Genomic DNA, 18682 nt, shown 5'->3' on the forward strand with positions numbered 1-18682 from the left:
CCTAGCTTCTAATGTAGAAGTGTGCTGCAGCTGCCAAAAAAGCCAACACAGTTCTAGGCTGCATTAACAGAGGGACAGAATCAAGATCTCATGAAGTGTTAATACCACTTTACAATGGCTTGGTAAGGCCAAACTTGGAATACTGCATCCAGTTTTGGTCACCACAATGTAAAAAGGATGTTGAGACTGTAGAAAGAGTACAGAGAAGAGGAACAAAAATGATTAGGAGATTGGAGGCTAAAATATATGAAGAATGGTTGCAGGAATTGGGTATGTCTAGTTTAATGAAAAGAAGGACTAGGGGTGACATGATAGCAGTGTTCCAATATCTCAGGGGCTGCCACAGAGAAGAGGGAGTCAAGCTATTCTCCAAAGCACCTAAAGGCAGGACAAGAAGCAATGGATGGAAACTGATCAAAGAGAGAACCACCCTAGAACTAAGGAGAAATTTCCTAACAGTGAGAACAATTAATCAGTGGAACAACCTGCCTCCTGAAGTTGTGGGTGGACAACCATTTGTCTGAAATGATATGGGGTTTTCTGCCTGGGGCTTGGACTAGAAGACCTCCAAGTTCACATCCAACTATGTTATTCTGTTAAGAAACTTTATCTGGAGTATTAGCTCCATCTTTACTGTAAGATTATATTAACAGAATCCTAGAAGATTTGAATTATGTCTCTCCTCCTTTCTTTTTACTCTCTCAAAAACTAGGGATGGTCTCTTCTGAAAACATTTTTCACACCCTCCCTCCTTCTGTGGGCTGAAATATCTTTTACCCTCCCATCAATTGAATTAAGTGCTTTACCAAAGAATTGTTAATGGCAGTGGCTGTGACACAGAAGCTGATTCTTATCATTTGACACTGGGTTGATTTGGGCAAATGAATAATCCATTGGTTATTAAAATCCAAACACCGGTGTCCTATTACATCAAAATCAGGAAGCTGTAATTCAATATTAATTTAATGATATGGAGTTGGAAATAAAAGTTTAATTGTGAGGGAGGGAGGGAGGAAGGAAGGAAGGAAGGAAGGAAGGGAGGGAGGGAGGGAGGGAGGGAGGGAGGAAGGAAGGAAGGAAGGAAGGAAGGAAGGAAGGAAGGAAGAGTTGCATCCAGCAGAGACTGTTTTCTCTTTCTTTGTTAATATATAAAATTATTCTACTCTAATATTTCCACTCTTAACAGTTGCATTCTGCACTTCGCGCTACTCTTAACAAAAATGGCACAGTCTATAGCGCCATATAAAAATATTTCAGATCAAAGCTTTCTGCAGCCATAGCCCCATTTTTATTCTGTACAAGAACTGAAAGCAAAATATATCAGCATTCGTCTTAGCTGTTAACACCAATTATCGAAGGAAGTGGGCAACCAAAGATTTAGGATTTGCAGCAGTAGTGTAACGCCTATACAGTAAAGTCTGTTCTGTTATTGCAACCAGTAATCTGATTTAAGAGTACGATTATTATTGTGAGGATTATGATAATATTTTAAAGAAACAAATGTTCTCTGCCTTTCAACAAACTCTTCTGGATGCTCAGGCACACCTAAGCCATTCGTTATTGAGATCAACCTGCAATTATTTATACATTGAATTTACAACTCAATCTGGGGTTTCTTGCCAAAGACCACTTAGAAAATCTAAACGATTAAACTACTTTTCAGCTGTCCGCAATTCTCACTGGCGCCTGCTTTTAAAACCTTGCAATGAACGTTACTGCTTGCATTGTGAAGAGCGCTCTTGCTGTGTTTCTTTTTCGTAGGTAGAAAATGAATTCCTTCCTTCTGTTGCACAAGTCAAAAACTGTACTGTTAAAAACCCCAAACCTGAACAAGTAGATTGACAGGCTCTAAAAGCAGTGATGATCCTGCACCCTTAATTGTAAGCACAAGAGATCGATCTATGGCAATTCTGGCTTCAAATTCCGATCTCTGGAGCTCTCAACTGCCGAGGTGAAATGATAACATGAAGCCACCCTACCTGTCCAGTGGTTGGAATGGATTCCCATCGGCATTTCGCCAAGACCATAGATCTACGTTTCATGGTTCCTGTTTTGCTTAGGAGAACTTCTACTCCGAAGACTTTCAGTCTAACGGTGAAGGAGTTATTCTCAATCCATTGCTCAGGTTGAGTTCAAGGAGCCAGAAGTTTCCTTTTTGTAAATGTATCACGAGGAAGAGAATGGAGCAATGGGATTTTACTCCATGCTCTTCACCAATTTGGAAGTCTTGATCGCTCAACAAAAAGCAGGGACCACAGAGAAAGTGCATGTGGCGGGGTGTGTGTGTGTGTGTGAAGGTTGGAGGTGGGGGAAAATATCCACTAATGAATTGCCTCATAGAAACATAAAGTAGGTAGACAACACCAGACGCACTCAAATTGAAAATAGCTGTTGCTTAGGAACGGGAAAAGTAAATTATACCATCTCTGCTATATATAATGGAGAGCTCTTTTACATTTAAAATGAATTAGAATACCTCGGACCCACAGGACCCGTTCCCGTTTTTTCTGACCATCATCTCATGGAAAATGAGAAAAGAAGGAATTCTCGTTCCCTGTAGATTCAGGGTTACACCTTGCCACCCACTCAGCAACCCCCACCCCACCCCAGAAATGCAGCAGCTAATATACCCTGTCGATATGGCACACCCAATAAACTGGTTCAATGATGAGGATGGTGGTGGTGGTTTTTTAGATCTTTCCAAGGTGGGGGGGAACCCTGCCAAACCAACCAATCTGGTCTTTCAACAAAAGAAAAAGAAATTCGTCGCCTTGCATCACAACCTGGAGGAAAAGTGCAGAATAAAATGTTCTTCTACGTCAGGGGTCTTCAAACTTGGCCCTCTTATGACTTGTGGACTTCAACTCCCAGAATTCTTCAGCCAGGCACGCGTGCCTGGCTGAAGAATTCTGGGAGTTGAAGTCCACAAGTCATAAGAGGGCCAAGTTTGAAGACCCCTGTTCTACATGATGATAAGCTGTTCCTCAATGGGGGATGGGAGGAGGAGAGGAGAAGAGTAATTTACAATAGGTGGGAAGCCAAGTACAGGCGGTCCCCGCCTTACGACCATAACTGAGTCCAACATTTTTGTTTCTAAACAAGACAGTTATTAAGTGAGTTTTGCCCCATTTTACGACTTTTCTTGCCGCAAGAAAAGCAAATTATTGCAGTTGTTATTATTGCACGGTAGTTGTTAAGTAAATCTGGCTTCCCCAAGACTAAGATATTTGACCTTTACAGCTGTAGTGCTCTAATTTATCCAAGTGATTCTCACAACACTTCACACAATGCTTTTTTGTTGCTGCTTCTGAGATGTAGAGGGCCTGGACTGTAATTCTTGGAATCAATAGGCTAATCTTAGTTGCATCTTTTGTACCAGGGGAAATATATTTCTATCTTTACTTCCCGGGCAAGACGTTTTTGCTTGATGTTTTAGTAAACCTGCTCAGACAAACAAGCCAAGTTCCAACTTTCACAAGCCAAAATTAATAACCTGTGAATAAACCCAGGCTGCTAATCATTCAGCCAGCTGCCCAAAAGAAAAAGATAACCATGGTGTCCCTTAACTTGAGGTTAGCCTCTAGAGCAAACGTACACAAACTGAAGTGCAACTTCTTGGTTAGATGCTCTAAGACAGAGGTAGTCAACCTTGGCTCTTTTATGACTCGTGGACTTCAACTCCCAGAATTCCTGAGCTAGCCATGCTGAGGGGAAAGGGAGAGGTTTCCATGCTGAGCCATGCTGGCTCAGGAATTCTGGGAGTTGAAGTCCATGAGTCATAAAAGAGCCAAGGTTGTCTACCCCTGCGAGTCTAAGATCTAAAAACATTCTTTCCAAGGTGTAAGTGATACAAGAAGAAAATTATTATGTATATGAAAGAAAGAATGCAAATTCAACGTATTTAGAAAAGGATACTTAGGCCACTGAATCGAACCCCTTGCTTGGAGCAGAAACTCAGTTTAAACCATGTATGAGAAATAGCTCTATAGTTGCTGACTGAATACATCCGATGCAGAGAGTCCCCCCCCCCCAGTTCTCTGAGTTATAGTCCTGCTGTTCTTACAAAGGGTCTTTGATTTACGATCAGTCACTTAATGACACTTTAAGATTCCAACACACCTACCTGAGGAGTACTTATGACCTGGAGTTGAAGTTCTGGTATTTCTCCCCTGCCATCACATGACCACATATTTACAGCTGATTGAAGTAACCTGCAGTCACATGACCACATTTTATGACAAATTTGCTGAAAGCTGGCATTTACTTCCAGATTTCGGCCAACCTGGCCCACAGCAAACTATGACTTAATGACCACAGAGTTTACTTAACGACCAGGGCAAAAAAGATTATAAAATTGTAAGATCACATGACCGACTGGCTTTACAACTGTCATGAGTTATGACCAAGGTGAGCAGTTCCAATACGGCAGTGTTTCTCAACCTTGGCAATTTTGAGATGTGTGGACTTCAACTCCCAGAATTCCCTAAATAGCATATCTGGCTGGGAATTCTGGGAGTTGAAGTCCACCCATCTTAAAGTTGCCAAGGTTGAGAAACACTGCAATACGGTCATTAACTTCAGAATTACCTGTACTGTTACGTAGGGTGTTGTTGTTTTTTTAACTTATATCCATTATGCCAGGGGTGTCAAACTGCCAGCCTGCGGGCCAGATGCGTCATGGCAAAACCGCGCCCACCCTATTGCCAGCAATGGAAAAAAAAGTTGTGATACGTCGTGGCACGTCACGTGACGTTGCGAGTTTGACACCCCTGCATTATGCTATATCATGTAATTTAGAATAAGACATTAAACTGGCATTAACCTTCTGTGTGACAGTCTCTTAAGTACTTGAAAGATGCTATCCAATCCCACCCATTTTTTTTTTGAAGTCTTAACATGCCCATTACTTAATTTATGATCATCCTTGTTCTTTTCTGAACCTGTTCTAATTCCTCTGACTCCTTAAAGAGTGCTGCCTAGAACTGGTCATAATACTAGGAGAAGATCTCTCCAAATATAATAAAGTAGAACAATTGTTCCTTATGGTATGAAAAACTGATAAGATTTAAAAAAACAACATCCATGCTGCTTTTTAAATAATTAACATGATACTTTCCAAGATGCATCAATACGATCTCATTATAATTTGTTCTGGAAACTTCCAAGGTACTGACCCCATATTGACTGATCAATAGATCCCTGATTTTTTTTAATTAGATAGATACAATAGTTTCTTCTCTAGGTTTCTGGCATATTATCAGTTTTCCATAATTTCTCAAAGATGATACGTAAGATGGATAGGAATACTAGCTAGTTTTCTCCGTACCCTAAAATGTACTTGGTTTGGCTTGGGAGATTTAAAATTATTCAGAAGAGACAGATATTCCTTGATCATGTTTCTATCACTGTCAAGCTTTGAATCTTAGAAACTTAGATTTAAATGTTGATCAAGTGAGATCAAAACTGAATTTTAATCATGGGTTCCTCCAAACCTCCACCATACCACTGAAGTCTACAATAGCTGCAGCCTTACATAAAAGACATTACTCAGGAGCCAGCAGGGTGGATCACAACAATAAGGTGATAGATTATTTTTTCCAACAGTTTTCACAATGAAGTTCAAATGGGATCTTGCCTTGGAAGCTTGGCAGATCCTATAATTACTCATGGCCCGTATCAATAAATACAAACATCACCAACACAGAGACTAAGTGCCCAAATCAGAGTTGTTCCAAAGTCAGAGTATTTGCACTCAAAGCATGAATATTAGGCTTTAACCATATGATTTTTTTATAGCACTGTTTCCATTTAGAAACAATGGGGAGTAAAGGAAGCTGAGGGTTGCTTGAAATATGTAGGAATTCTAACCCCTAACCTCAGTGATTTGCCCCCGAGTTCAAATATATCCACTGGATGTATTTGTGGTTACTGCAATTCACAAATATTCTTAGCAAGAGAATGAGGATGAGTAACTTGGCCATTTGATCGAATTCTGCCAATCTAATAAATGAAAAAGCTGAGATTCCTAACGACTGGGGAATTCTGGGAGTTGAAGTCCACATAGTTTAAAATTGCCAAGTTTGAAAAACACTGCTGTACACTGATCCTATATAAATGAAGGAAAACAACAGCAGAGGGATAAAAATAATAAATATCAATGTTGATGACCATGAAAATCTATTAAAAGGCAAACCTAGATGGGTATTTAATAACCATAATTCAGAGGCAATGGATAGCTGCGCACAAGGTTGGCCTCAAAATACATAACACTCTTTAATCCTTAATTAGCCAGGTGCAGAAAAATCTTTTAAAAATCTGACCTGAGATCCTCTTGGTCCTCGTTTGTGATCCAATTCAGAATATCCCATGATCTACAGAAAAACAAGAGAATAGGAGTAACTGCTGTAGCAGCATTTGATGCTACTACTACCGCTATTAATTTGTACTATATCTGCATACATGCAAATCTGTTTATCTATAAATCAAGGGATATGCCTACACGTACGGAAAGTATGCCACTATCAAAATCACCGTTAGGGCCATTTGCTGTGTCCCATGGTGACCTGATCACAATTTTTATATTTATTTATTTATTTGTTTTATTTATTTGCCACCTATTTTGCTCTGGAGCTACTCTAGGTGGCTTACAGTAATAAAAAGGAAGAAAATGAAAAGAGTGTAAACAGAAGTAAAATAACAGAGCAATAAAATAAACAATGAAAAAGGAAGGCAGCAAAAATAATACGTCGTTTTTTGCCATTTTCCTGCATTTATTTCTGCTTTTCAGCTAGAAGTCCCTAGTGGATAAAATAACTGTCAGATTTTCAATTTTATGACCGTTGCAAAAAAAGATCATAAAATTGGGCGGGGTCACGTGGTGACCTCCATAACTACTGCAATGACTTAACTGTTGTAGTTCCAAGACCGCCTCTTATTTTTGTCTATGCATGTTCAGCTTTGGTGGAGTATTTTGTAAAGGACAAAATACTGTTGGCGAAATGCTCATGAATGGAATGTGATGTCTTTGATTTATTTATGTTGGTTAAGTGGAATATTGAGGTTTGACAAGAGGGAACCAATACTTTTCAGGCTGGGCAGAACTATCACGTAAACATGGAACACGGATCTACCCAACTCTCAAAAGCTGGGGGGGGGGGGGAAACACAGCCCAATGTCCATTAACTCCAAAGAACAGGAAGAAAAAAAGCCCAGGATTTACTGTAAACCTTGGAGCTGGGAAACATATACATGTGTTGTGTGCACATACACACACATAAGAGAGGGCTTGATGTTGTGTTTTACAGAAGGCAGCTATTCTGCATACACAGTCTAGTGAAAAGAAGGGCTAGGGGGTGACATGACAGATAGTGTTCCAATATCTCAGGGGTTGCCACAAAGAAGAGGGAGTCAAGCTATTCTCCAAAGCATTTGAAGGCAAGACAAGAAGCAACGGATGGAAACTCATCAAGGAGAGAACCAACCTAGAACTAAGGAGAAATTTCCTGACAGTGAGAACAATTAATCAGTGGCACAACTTGCCTCCAGAAGTTGTGGGTGGCCCAACACTGGAGGCTTTTAAGAAGAGACTGGACACCCCCTTGGTATATAGGGTTTCCTGCTTGAGCAGGGAGTTGGACTAGAAGACCTCCTAGACCCCTTCCAATCTGTTCTTCTGTTCTTCTGTTAATCTGACTTTCTTGTCTGCAGCAAAGCAATTTAACTAGCTGAATCATGACTCTGAAGCTTCTGCCATTAGTCCCTAAATGCAGGGCTTTGTTTCTGGAAAGCAGAGATTCATTGTCAGTGTTGGTATGAAGCCTAACAAACAAGGAGTATGTGGAAATATTAGAAATTTTACTGTATACTCCTGATAAGTCTGCCACCTCCCTGGGTCTCCCCCCTCTACTATTAGACTCCAAGAGGAATTTCACCTTGGATTTCCCCCCCCCCTTCAAGATTGGGTAACATGTAAGGGAATTTCGGAGTTATGGAATGGCATTTACCAGTATAAGCATAATAGTTACAAAATCACCATAAGTCAATTGCAAAAGACAGCCTTACTTGGAAAAGCTTACATCCTGCAATGGTATCTTTAACACCATAAAACATGCAAATCTGCCTATCCCAGGTCCAATTTAAACATCTGGCTGATTGTGCAACCAACAACAGCAGCAGCAACAACAACAACAACAATAATAATATTGTTACCTGCTGCATTTCCATATCCACAAATGCAAAGAGAAATTTAAAACAAATTCTCAAGCTTTCCTCAGAATAAAATAGAAAAGTCAAAGTATTTCCTCACAAGTACTTTTTAAGAAATTGCCTCACCAATTTGGGCAAAGCATTAATTATAAAACAGTGTTCTTAAAATCTAAATTTACGTTGTACTGGACTGTGGACATTTTATAAGGCTCCATAGTTCTATCATCCATTTGTAAGTCAGTTACAAAGTCAAGTCCTAGATATTTTTTTTTAGCAAATCAAAAGCAAATAATTCGGTACAATAGTCTATAACTCCTGCTTACACTAACATAATAAACATTTGCTAACAGCCATGACAGCAACCTCTTTAAATGAGTTGTTGCCAAATCTATTACAAATGGTGCACACTGTACTAATTGCTGAAACAAAACCAAAAGGTCCTTTATCTGATCTCCTGATCTTGCAACTTTGCTCTTAAAAGTTGTTCCACTTTGGAAATCTTTCTCCAACCAAGAAGAATTTTTTTTAAAAAAAAAAACAACCCCCATTCAGAGCTGCTGATGTTAACCAAAAGTTCTGGCAAAGTTGCTTTTGTTTGGAAATTCTTTAATAACTCATAGTAACAAACTTTAGCATCCATATGTCTTCCATTTCATTGCATTGCGCTGAATTGTACTGCAGTTTTCCCTTGACAAGCATGTTTTCATAAAATCTGGCAGACGCTTTGCCTTTTGTCAAACCATTTTTTTTTTATTTTGCAAAATGCTGAATTCTGGCCACACCCTGAACATGTAGTCCATTACCAGTATCTACTGAATTAAAGCCGTGATGTATAGTCAAGGTTTGGGATGGAGCCAAAATTCTGGAAGGTCAAAGGAAACCAATGTGAATTTCCAGACAACTTTCGAAGGCAAGGAATCCTAGCTGGAATTGAACATGGTATGTTTGTAAACTATACTGAAACCTCATTTTAATAAAAGCCATTCATGAAATATTTGACCAAGTCCATTCATATTTATGGTTCACATACCAAGGCTTATTGGCAGCAAAATTCCATAAAAGAATAACTCCGTAAGGATGAGGAGGAGGGAGAAAGAGCAATGATTTCACACAGCTGAATTCAGAGGGTGAAAAATGTGTTTGTGGTCAGCCTTATAGAGTAGACTAGACCAGGGGTAGGCAACCTTGGCTCTTTTATGAGTCGTGGACTCAGGAATTCTGGGAGTTGAAGTCCACGAATCATAAAAGAGCCAAGATTGCCTACCCCTGGATTAGACTAAGAAACCAGTGCCATGTACGTCTAAAACTACTTTGATTAGAATATCTAGAGTAATCAAATCCTGAGAGTCTGAACAGGCTGCCCTCCTCTCTCATGTTATCTTCGTATGAATTAGGGAGGGGTCTTTGTGAGATGCTTACTCAAACCAGTTTCTTGGAATAGACTCAAACTTTGCTTGTTTGACGGTTGCTTGGTAACAGCTTTTCCTTCTGTACTTCAAGGCCATTCTCTATGTCCTCTACCAGTTATCTGCCAGGCCTTCAAAGATGTGGGTGCTCCATTACTGGAGGTTTTTAAGATGAGACTGGACAGCCATTTGACTGAAATGATACAGGGCCTCCTGCTGGAGCAGGGGGTCGGAGTAGAAGACCTCCAAGGTCCCTTCCAACTCTCTTATTTTGTTAAGAAAATAAGTCATGCTCCGGCAGAGCAGTTCATGGGAAACAGCACAAATTGGGAACACAATCTTTTGTGTGTTTCGTGGTGAAGAATTTTTTTTTTCAGGCTTCTAACAGTGATCTCCATTCCAAATAAAGCCACAAGATGAGATCATGTTTGGTGCTGGAAGATAGCAGGGAGAAAAGGAAGGGGGGGGGGAGAGGAGAAGACTACATATTTTAGGACTTTTCTCATGGCAGCGTTATGACCTTTTCAGCCTATTTCCAAGATGTAAACTGTGTTTGACTTTGGGTGAAATCAGAGTTCCTGCAGGGGTGAGAAAAGAAACCCAGAAACATTTGGAGGAAGAAATGATTTTTTATTTTATTTTTTGGCAGCAAATGTTAAGACAAGGTCCTACATTGCGCTCAACCAATTGTTTGCAAATACACCCACAGATTCAATTTCTAACAGTTTGTTTGTTTGACTGATTGATTGATTGCCCAAGCCAAAATAGAAGAGTTCTTTAGTCATCAATTTTGTCCTAACTGTCATTCTAACCAGTTATCCAGGGGTCATTTTTGTTTTGTTTCACATGAACTTCTCCCTCTCCATCTTCTCCCATCTTTCTCTTCTTCCCCCTCCTGCCTGATCTCCATGCATTCCCTCCATATAAATCTCTGATTTCCTTCCTCTCTTTAAAATGAATTAGGTCAGGGGTCTTCAGACTTGGCCCTTTTATGACTTGTGGACTTCAACTCTCAGAATTCCTCAGCCAGGCTGAGGAATTCTGGGAGTTGAAGTCCACAAGTCATAAAAGGGCCAAGTTTGAAGACGCCTGAATTAAAGAGACAAAAGTAAATAACAGGATCCATCTTAGATCAATGTGTTCATTAGGATTCAGATCAGCTGAATACATTTTGGGAATTAAAGTCACAGCAATCTGGAAGATCCCAGCCTCAGAATAGCTGCTGTAGCATGGTGTGGTGATCCCTCAAATACTGTACTTTCTAGGACTCAATAGGCAAAGGCAACTTAATCAGCTGATTGGCATATTAGTAGATTATTAAAGATTAAAAGATCATTAAAATAATGGATGGAAGCATATCAAAAAGAGATACAACCTAGAACAGGGGTAGGCAACCTTGGCCCTTTTATGACTCGTGGACTTCAACTCCCAGAATTCCTGAGCCAGCCGTGCTGAGGGGAAAGGGAGAGGATTCCAAGCTGAGCCATGCTGGCTCAGGAATTCTGGGAGTTGAAGTCCATGAGTCATAAAAGAGCCAAGGTTGCCTACCCCTGACCTAGAAATTTCCTGAAAGTGACACCAATTAATCAGTGGAACAGCTTTTCTCCAAGAATTGCAGGTGCTCCTCCATCAATGGAGTTTTTCAAGAAGAGACTGGACAACCGTTTGTCTGGAATGATATAGGATCTCCTGCTTAAACAGGGAGTTGAATTAGAAGACCTCCAAGGTCCCTTCTAATCATATAATTTTATGTTCTATGTTCTAAGGCTAAGCAACATTATGGTCATGACATGCCATCCCTGAAAAGGCTAACTTAGCATTTCAGTGCCAAGATAAAGCTGTTGTTGTTTTTTATTTAATGTACCCAAGCATCTCAAACCTATTAAGCACGCTTTATCCTTTCTGCTGAATGTTAAGACTTTTGCTTTAATTTCTGTTTCTGTACTGATTTTATTTTATTTGGTAATGTTCTACCCATATATGTATTATGCAATGTCTCGACAATGCTCAATTTCTTTTTAAATAGTGGGCAGGGTTGAAAATATCCTGATTAACTGATCGGCCAGCCTCTTTTGAGACCCTAAATCAGCCACAATGGTCAATCAAATTCCCTTGGCTTGACACATGTTTTTTTAGTTTAGTTCAAGTCACAAGCTTTATTTAAGTTGCAAGCGCTTAAATAAAAAGGGAAAAACCATTCAAGCTATTGAAAATGGGTAGGATGCTGAATTTAAAAAGAACGTTTTGTCGGAGCAATGCAAAGATTAAGACTTTAGCTTGGTTAAGAAATGGATGTAATAAATTTGGAAGAATTAATGGCTTCCTTCACACTGTCTCCGATAAAGCTCCAGGAGTCCAATCTGATAAAGAATATTTCGGAAGTTCATACTAGAAATAAACTCTGCTGGTGTCGTGTTCTTTTGCCCCAGTCTGCTAGCTGAAGACCAAATTAAATGGCTATCAATTTTGCTAGCTGTAGACCAGCCCACTCAAAATCACCGGGGTGTTTTTAGAGCAAAGCAATGGAACAAAGATAGAGAGAAGAAAGAGAGGAGGGGTGGGTGGAGGAGAAGGAAGGGGGGGGATAAAAAAAGAACAATAAAGCTGAAATGTATGGAAAGGCAAATAAATCACAACGGCTAAAAAAGGACATTTCCAGATGTGAACTAAATTCGTTTACAAAAAGACACTTGTGAAAAAGGTTTGTTTATTCAATGCCCTTTCACTGAGCTGCAGAACGATCACCCAGGACACCCCCCCTCTCCACCCCATTTTTCTTTCCAAAGTGCAAAGGCAGCTAAATGATGAAGCCTTTAGCATCAATTAGGGACAATAATTGGGGACATACGGGAGTATAAAAAGCGTTCAGTGGCACTTTGCTGCTCTCCCTGCATCCGAAGAAACTGGCTGACGAAGGATGAGTGCCACAGAAGCACTGGAGCCTGCAAAAGGCCATCAAGGTCTACACAAAAAAAACATGGTGTAGTTCCAGTGTTCACTATTCTCATGGGGCATTTGAGGAGCCCTGGCCCCAATACACTTCCTAGCACGGTTAGGAAAGGCTGGGTTAGCCATAGTAGTAACTGTGAGAGGGACCTCGGAGTCCTAGTGGACAATCACTTAGATATGAGCCAGCAGTGTGCAAAACAGGGACTTAAGACTTGATCTTCCCCCAACAGTGACTAGAACGGAGTCTGGAGGAAAGAGAAGAACCACATCTCCAAACTTTCTAAGCCGGTCTAGAAGGTTAATGGACACACACTGTTTTATTGTTTTCTTTAGTTTTAATGTTGTGAGCTCCCCAAGAGTTTTATGGAGTCGGGGGAGGGGAGGCCTCTGAAGTAAGTGAATGAGTGGGTATCAATTTCACCTGAGCAGGTCATCCCTTCCTCTAGTCCAGGGGTCTCCAAACTTGGCTACCTTAAGAGTTGTGGAGTTTAACTCCCAGAATTCTGGGAGTTGAAGTCCACAAGTCTTAAAGTGGTCAGATTTGGAGACCCCTGCTCTAGTTATAGAATCTCATCTGATAATTCCAGCCTAGTGTTAAACCAAACAATTAATGGTCTCACTTCTGCTACTTCTGTCTACCCAATCAACAGCACTGATTCATTCAACTCTCGGCTCGGTCTCGTCTACGAGACATACTTTCTGCTCAAGCCACCCTGAAGACATCTTGTCACCTCCAGGAGCCACTACAAAGCTCCCAATACCTGCCAGTAGCACAGGGGGTATTCAAAGACCTTTCAGAAAAGGATGGTCTTCACTCCCCAACGCACCTCCTTCAACATTCTTCACAAACAATTTCCTCTGGCCTGTCACCATCTCTCACTTTTGCCCTGATCTATATATCTCATCTATTTATATCTGCACCCCTGAAGTATTTACTGCTAAGTACTTTCTATTTTTGGTCCATCCTGTTCACATTCAACCAACCATAGTGTATCACTCAGCAAGCCACAGCCTGGCCTCTCCACCGCTTGATCTCAATCAATTGGCCAAATTAATCAGCACCTTGCATTTATTCCTTTTCGCGGGGGAACAAGAAGTACAAATAAAGCACCAATACACTTCTGACATTGATCAGAATGCAACTACTTTCTCAGAATCTGAAGTCCACGAGTCATAAAAGAGCCAAGGTTGCCTACCCCTGCCTTAGATCAATACCCAAAATACATCTCAAGTGCTGGGAGTGTGTTTGTTCTAATACTGTAGTAGAATGTAGACCTCAAACTTCTGCTCCATACAAGAGCATAGGGGTAACCTTAGCTTTATATACTTTGATTAATGGGGTTAGGGACACAAGGGAAGACAGTGAAAATGAGCTCTTCCCAGGGGGGGAACTACCTGCTCCCCTCTCCCCAGAGAATTTGAGAAAATTTCTCCATCCCCTGGGGCAGAGGTAGGCAACCTTGGCTCTTTTATGACTCGTGGACTTCAACTCCCAGAATTCCTGAGCCAGCATGGCTCAGCTTGGAAACCTCTCCCTTTCCCCTCAGCATGGCTGGCTCAGGAATTCTGGGAGTTGAAGTCTACGAGTCATAAAAGAGCCAAGGTTACCTACGTCTGGCCTAGGCCGCTTTATGACTCGTGGACTTCAACTCCCAGAATTCCTGAGCCACCATGGCTCAGCTTGAAATCTCTCCCTTTCCCCTCAGCATAGCTGGCTCAGGAATTCTGGGAGTTGAAGTCCACGAGTCATAAAAGAGCCAAGGTTGCCTACCCCTGCCCTGGGGAAATGCGCAGCAGCTATCCACCTATTTTAGATGCTCCAAACGTGCTCTCCAGCACTTATTTCTTTGAAGATGATTGGACCACGACAAAGATCTCTTGAAAGGATCTCACAATATACTGTGTCAAGAGGACAGAGTGCCACCGATATATTGAGGGAAGGGTCTCTCTCCCTGGTGCTGAACTACACAGTTCTAATACTGAGGGCTGCTGGCCTGTGTCATTCAATCCATCCGTCTCTCCTTGAACAGGCAAGCAATGGCAGGGAAGCTTTCCCAAAGCTGTGTTTTAAAAATAAAATTTAAGACACCTGAGAGGCAAATCTTTAAACTTTCCTAATTCGTGTTCAGACCAACCTCTGATCTCAGAAGAGCATTTCTGGCTGCTATCCCTATCTCGGTTACTCAAGGCCTGGCCTCACTCATCTTTTTTCCACCTGGCCCTCAGTAGAAGCAGAACAATTTTTAAATTATTTTTCATCTCCCTTCCTCTTCTCCATCTCTTGCCACCACCCAAGGAAGCTTTACAATCCAGATAAGTCCTCGACTTACAGCAGTTCATTTAGTGACCGCTCAACGTTACGACGTTACTGGAAAAAGTGGCTTGTGACCATTTTTCATGCAGAATCCCCAGGATCAAAATTCAGATGCTTGGCAACTGACTCATATTTATGACGGTTGCAGTGTCCCGGGGTCACGCAATCACCTTCATTCACCTTCTGATAAGCAAAGTCAATGGGGATGCCAGATTCACTTAACAACCATGTTACTTATTTAACATCTACAGCGATTCAGTTAACAATTGTGGCAAGGAAATGGGCCAAGGCTCACTTAACAACGGTCTCGCCTAGCGATGGAAATTTTGGGCTGAATTGTGGTCGTACGTTGAGGACTACCTGCACTTGAAATTTTCTTTCAAATTTCTCCTGATGGTGTTTTTGAGTTTATGGTTTTCTGTTTTCTTTCACATCTCCCCCCCTCCCCCCATCATTTGAAGGTTTTCCTGGCTGCCTGATTTTTCCCTTGGGAGGAGATCCCACTTGGTTTTTTTCCTGGGACTGAGCTGAACGGAAGAGAGCTAGTGAGGACTGGATAGTGAAGAGCAAGAAATTCAAAGATACTCTCTAGGCCAGGGGTAGGCAACCTTGGCTCTTTTATGACTCGTGGACTTCAACTCCCAGAATTCCTGAGCCAGCATGGCTCAGCTTAGAAACCTCTCCCTTTCCCCTCAGCATGGCTGGCTCAGGAATTCTGGGAGTTGAAGTCCACGAGTCATAAAAGAGCCAAGGTTGCCTACCCCTGCTCTAGGCCCTTACTCACCACAGAGGAATAAAAATATCACACTCCAAATTCTCTTTCATCTTTCAAATACACCTCATACTGGGGTTAGATGTAAGTGTATGACAAGTTGGGGTTTTTTTAAAAAAGAACTGCAGAATTGCAAAAGATAAAAGGGATCATCCAGTCTACCCTCTGCAATGTGCAGGAAATGGAATAAAAATATTACTGCTAAAATACTACTATTAGGCAGAATGTGATCCACTGGGGGCAAAATACAGGCTGATTTCTTCCTGTGCTACCTATGCTAACTGTGAGAGGGACCTTGGGGTCCTAGTGGACGATCACTTGACTATGAGCCAGCAGTGTGCAGCAGCAGCAGCAACCAAAAAAGCTAATACAATCCTGGGTTGTATAAACAGAGGCATAGAATCAAGATCACGCGAAAGTACTAGTACCGCTTTACAAAGCTCTAGTAAGACCATACCTGGAATACTGCAGCCAATTTTGGTCACCATATCACAAAAAAGATGTTGAGAGTTTGGAAAAAAATCAGAGAAGAGCAACTAAGATGATCAAAGACCTGGAGGCTAAAACATACGAAGAACGGCTGCGGGACTTGGGTTTGGCTAGCCTAAAGAAAAGAAGAAATAGGGGAGACATGATAGCGGTGTTCCAGTATCTGATGCAGAGGGGGACAGGTTGTTCACCAGAGCACGAGAGGGAAGGACGAGAAACAATGGTTGGAAATTGATCAAGGAGAGAAGCAACCTGGAATTAAGGAGAAACTTCCTGACAGTGAGGACAATCAACCAGTGGAACAGCTTGCCTTCAGAAATCGTGGGCGCTCCATCACAGGAGGTTTTTAAGAAGAGACTGGACAGTCACTTATCTGAGATGGTATAGGTCCTCCTGCTTGAGCAGGGGGCTGGACTAGAAGACCTCCAAGGTCCCTTCCAGCTCTGCTCTGCTCTGCTCTGCTCTGCTCTATTCTATTCTATTCTACCTTAAATTCTATTTATTTATTGACTTGCTATTGAATTTCTATAGTGCCCAAACTGACACCCTGGGTGGTTTACAAGAATTCCAAAATAGCAATTTAAAATATATGCAATGCATTGTGAAAATCCACACTACCAGCCCTGACTAAATTGCTTTTAAAAATCTTCCTGAAAACTAGCGGGAAAAGGCCCAATGAAATTTCAACGAACAAGTCTGAAGCCATACGTGAAGAGGACTAACATCCAGCCCACAGCTTCCTCCCTTCGTACAGGGATACGCCCCTAATTCGAATCCTTTTCAATGAGCTGAGTGGACGTGAAGTTTTATTTTGGATAAGTTAATCTCCAAGCTAAGAAAAATGTTTCCTTCAGATAAACACATGTATTAGAGTGGAACAAAGTTATGGGATTATTGGAAGAAACAACGGTGTTTTCCTCCTAACTGGTTGCCAAGAAAATAGCATGAATGTCTCCTTGTCACCAGAAATCAAGCCGAATCTTTGGGAGACTCTTGCGTTAACTGAAGTGAGAAGTCAGCTTTCCTTGATATCCAGTTGGACTTGCCTGGATGATGCAGCTGAAATTCCTCTTTGTGGGATGTTGTTTTATGCTTTCCTTCAAAACTCTGATCTATGGGGAAATAATCTTGGTGTGCAGTCAAAATGAACTAATTGAAAATAATTCCCTGGATCTTTCAAGAATCCACAGGCCGAGAAAAAGACTTGCAAATGAGAAGGTCTGTCTGTTCAAAAAGCTAGATGCTGAAAGGCCCAATTGAGGTGAAGAGGCCTCAAGTTTGCAACTGTGCTTTAGGCAAATAAGTGTGATGAAAAGGATAAACAAACAGCCGGACAATTCAGGACAATCAAAGGACAAAATTAAGTGGACACTAAAAATAACCGCAATGCCCCTTTCTCTCTCTCCCCCCCCTCTCGATATCTTAACATGCCAAATTATCTCAACTGCTGCTTGAGAAGACAAGAACCAGGAACCTCAACTGAAGGTCAGGAAACAACTGTACCACGTCTTTTCTGGCTGGGCAGCATTAAATACCCAGTGAATTCATTGCACTGATGGAAACGGAGGGAATAAAGGGCTCAGCCTCTGTTGACCAAAGGCAATCTTTGCAGACGCAGAATATGAAAAAGGTGGTTGCTTTCGAACTTGGGTGTTGGAGAAGATTCCTGAGAGTATCATGGACAGCCAAGAAAGCAAAGTGATGGATCAAACAAATCAACCCAGAATTCCTCCCTCCCTTCAGCTATAAATGGCAAGGCTCAAATTATGCAAAGAACCAACTCTATGGAAAAGGTTGTAATGCTGAGAAAGATGGAAGGAAAGAGAAAAAGAGGATGATCAACAAGTAAGGTGGATGGACCCAGTTACAGCGCAATGGGTGCACTTTTGGGAGATTTAAAAGAACAGGCTAGGGCACAGGTCGGCAACCTGCAGCTCCAGAGCCGCATGTGGCTCTTTGAGCCTTCCCCTGTGGCTCCCAGCCTCCTCTGCCATTTGCAGAGAGACACAGAGACAGAGAGAGGCATTTGCCTTCCCCCCCCCCTCTCTCTGTGTTTGTGTGTGTGTGTGTGTGTTTGTGTGTAAAAAAGAGAGTGGACTCACGGTGTTCTCCGACGAGCTGAAAAGCTTATTGGGGGGAGCTCCTCCCTTTGCTGCGTCTCTGCAGGAAGCAGGAAACAGGAAGCAGGAAGGGCAGGAGAGAGCTAGCTAGCCCACCTATGCTGACTCAGGAATTCTGGGAGTTGAAGTCCATGAGTCATAAAAGAGCCCAGGTTGCCTACCCCTGAGCTTGTTGGAGAACAGCTTGAAGCCAGCTTGCCAGGTGAGCAGAAGATCGGAAAGAGGGAGAGAGAGAGGGAGGGAGGGAGGGAGAGGAGAGTGACAGAGAGAGACAGAGAGACCCTTTTGACATCTAAAATGAAGATAACACTGCATATATCCTTTTTTTACCTTTATGATATATATATCATACCCAGGATTCATATTTTTAATATAATTAGAGACATACATATACATATACATATACATATACATATGCATATGCATA

General features: G+C 41.6%; 1 protein-coding gene across 1 annotated transcript in view; it reads right to left on the reverse strand.

Annotated features, from left to right (window-relative positions):
• The window catches only part of PDE3A (phosphodiesterase 3A), a 93710-nt gene extending 80277 nt beyond the window's left edge, over window positions 1-13433 (reverse strand). The window contains exons 1-2 of the mRNA XM_029284758.1: window positions 13388-13433; window positions 13257-13321 (exon numbers count right to left, since the gene is read on the reverse strand). Coding sequence (XP_029140591.1) covers window positions 13257-13321; window positions 13388-13433 — 111 coding nt within the window. The remainder of the gene's footprint in view (window positions 1-13256; window positions 13322-13387) is intronic.
• Between the last annotated feature and the right edge of the window lie 5249 nt (window positions 13434-18682).

This window comes from Protobothrops mucrosquamatus, unplaced genomic scaffold (genome assembly GCF_001527695.2).
Source record: "Protobothrops mucrosquamatus isolate PMUCROS unplaced genomic scaffold, P.Mucros_1.0 scaffold906, whole genome shotgun sequence".
NCBI lineage: Eukaryota > Metazoa > Chordata > Lepidosauria > Squamata > Viperidae > Protobothrops > Protobothrops mucrosquamatus.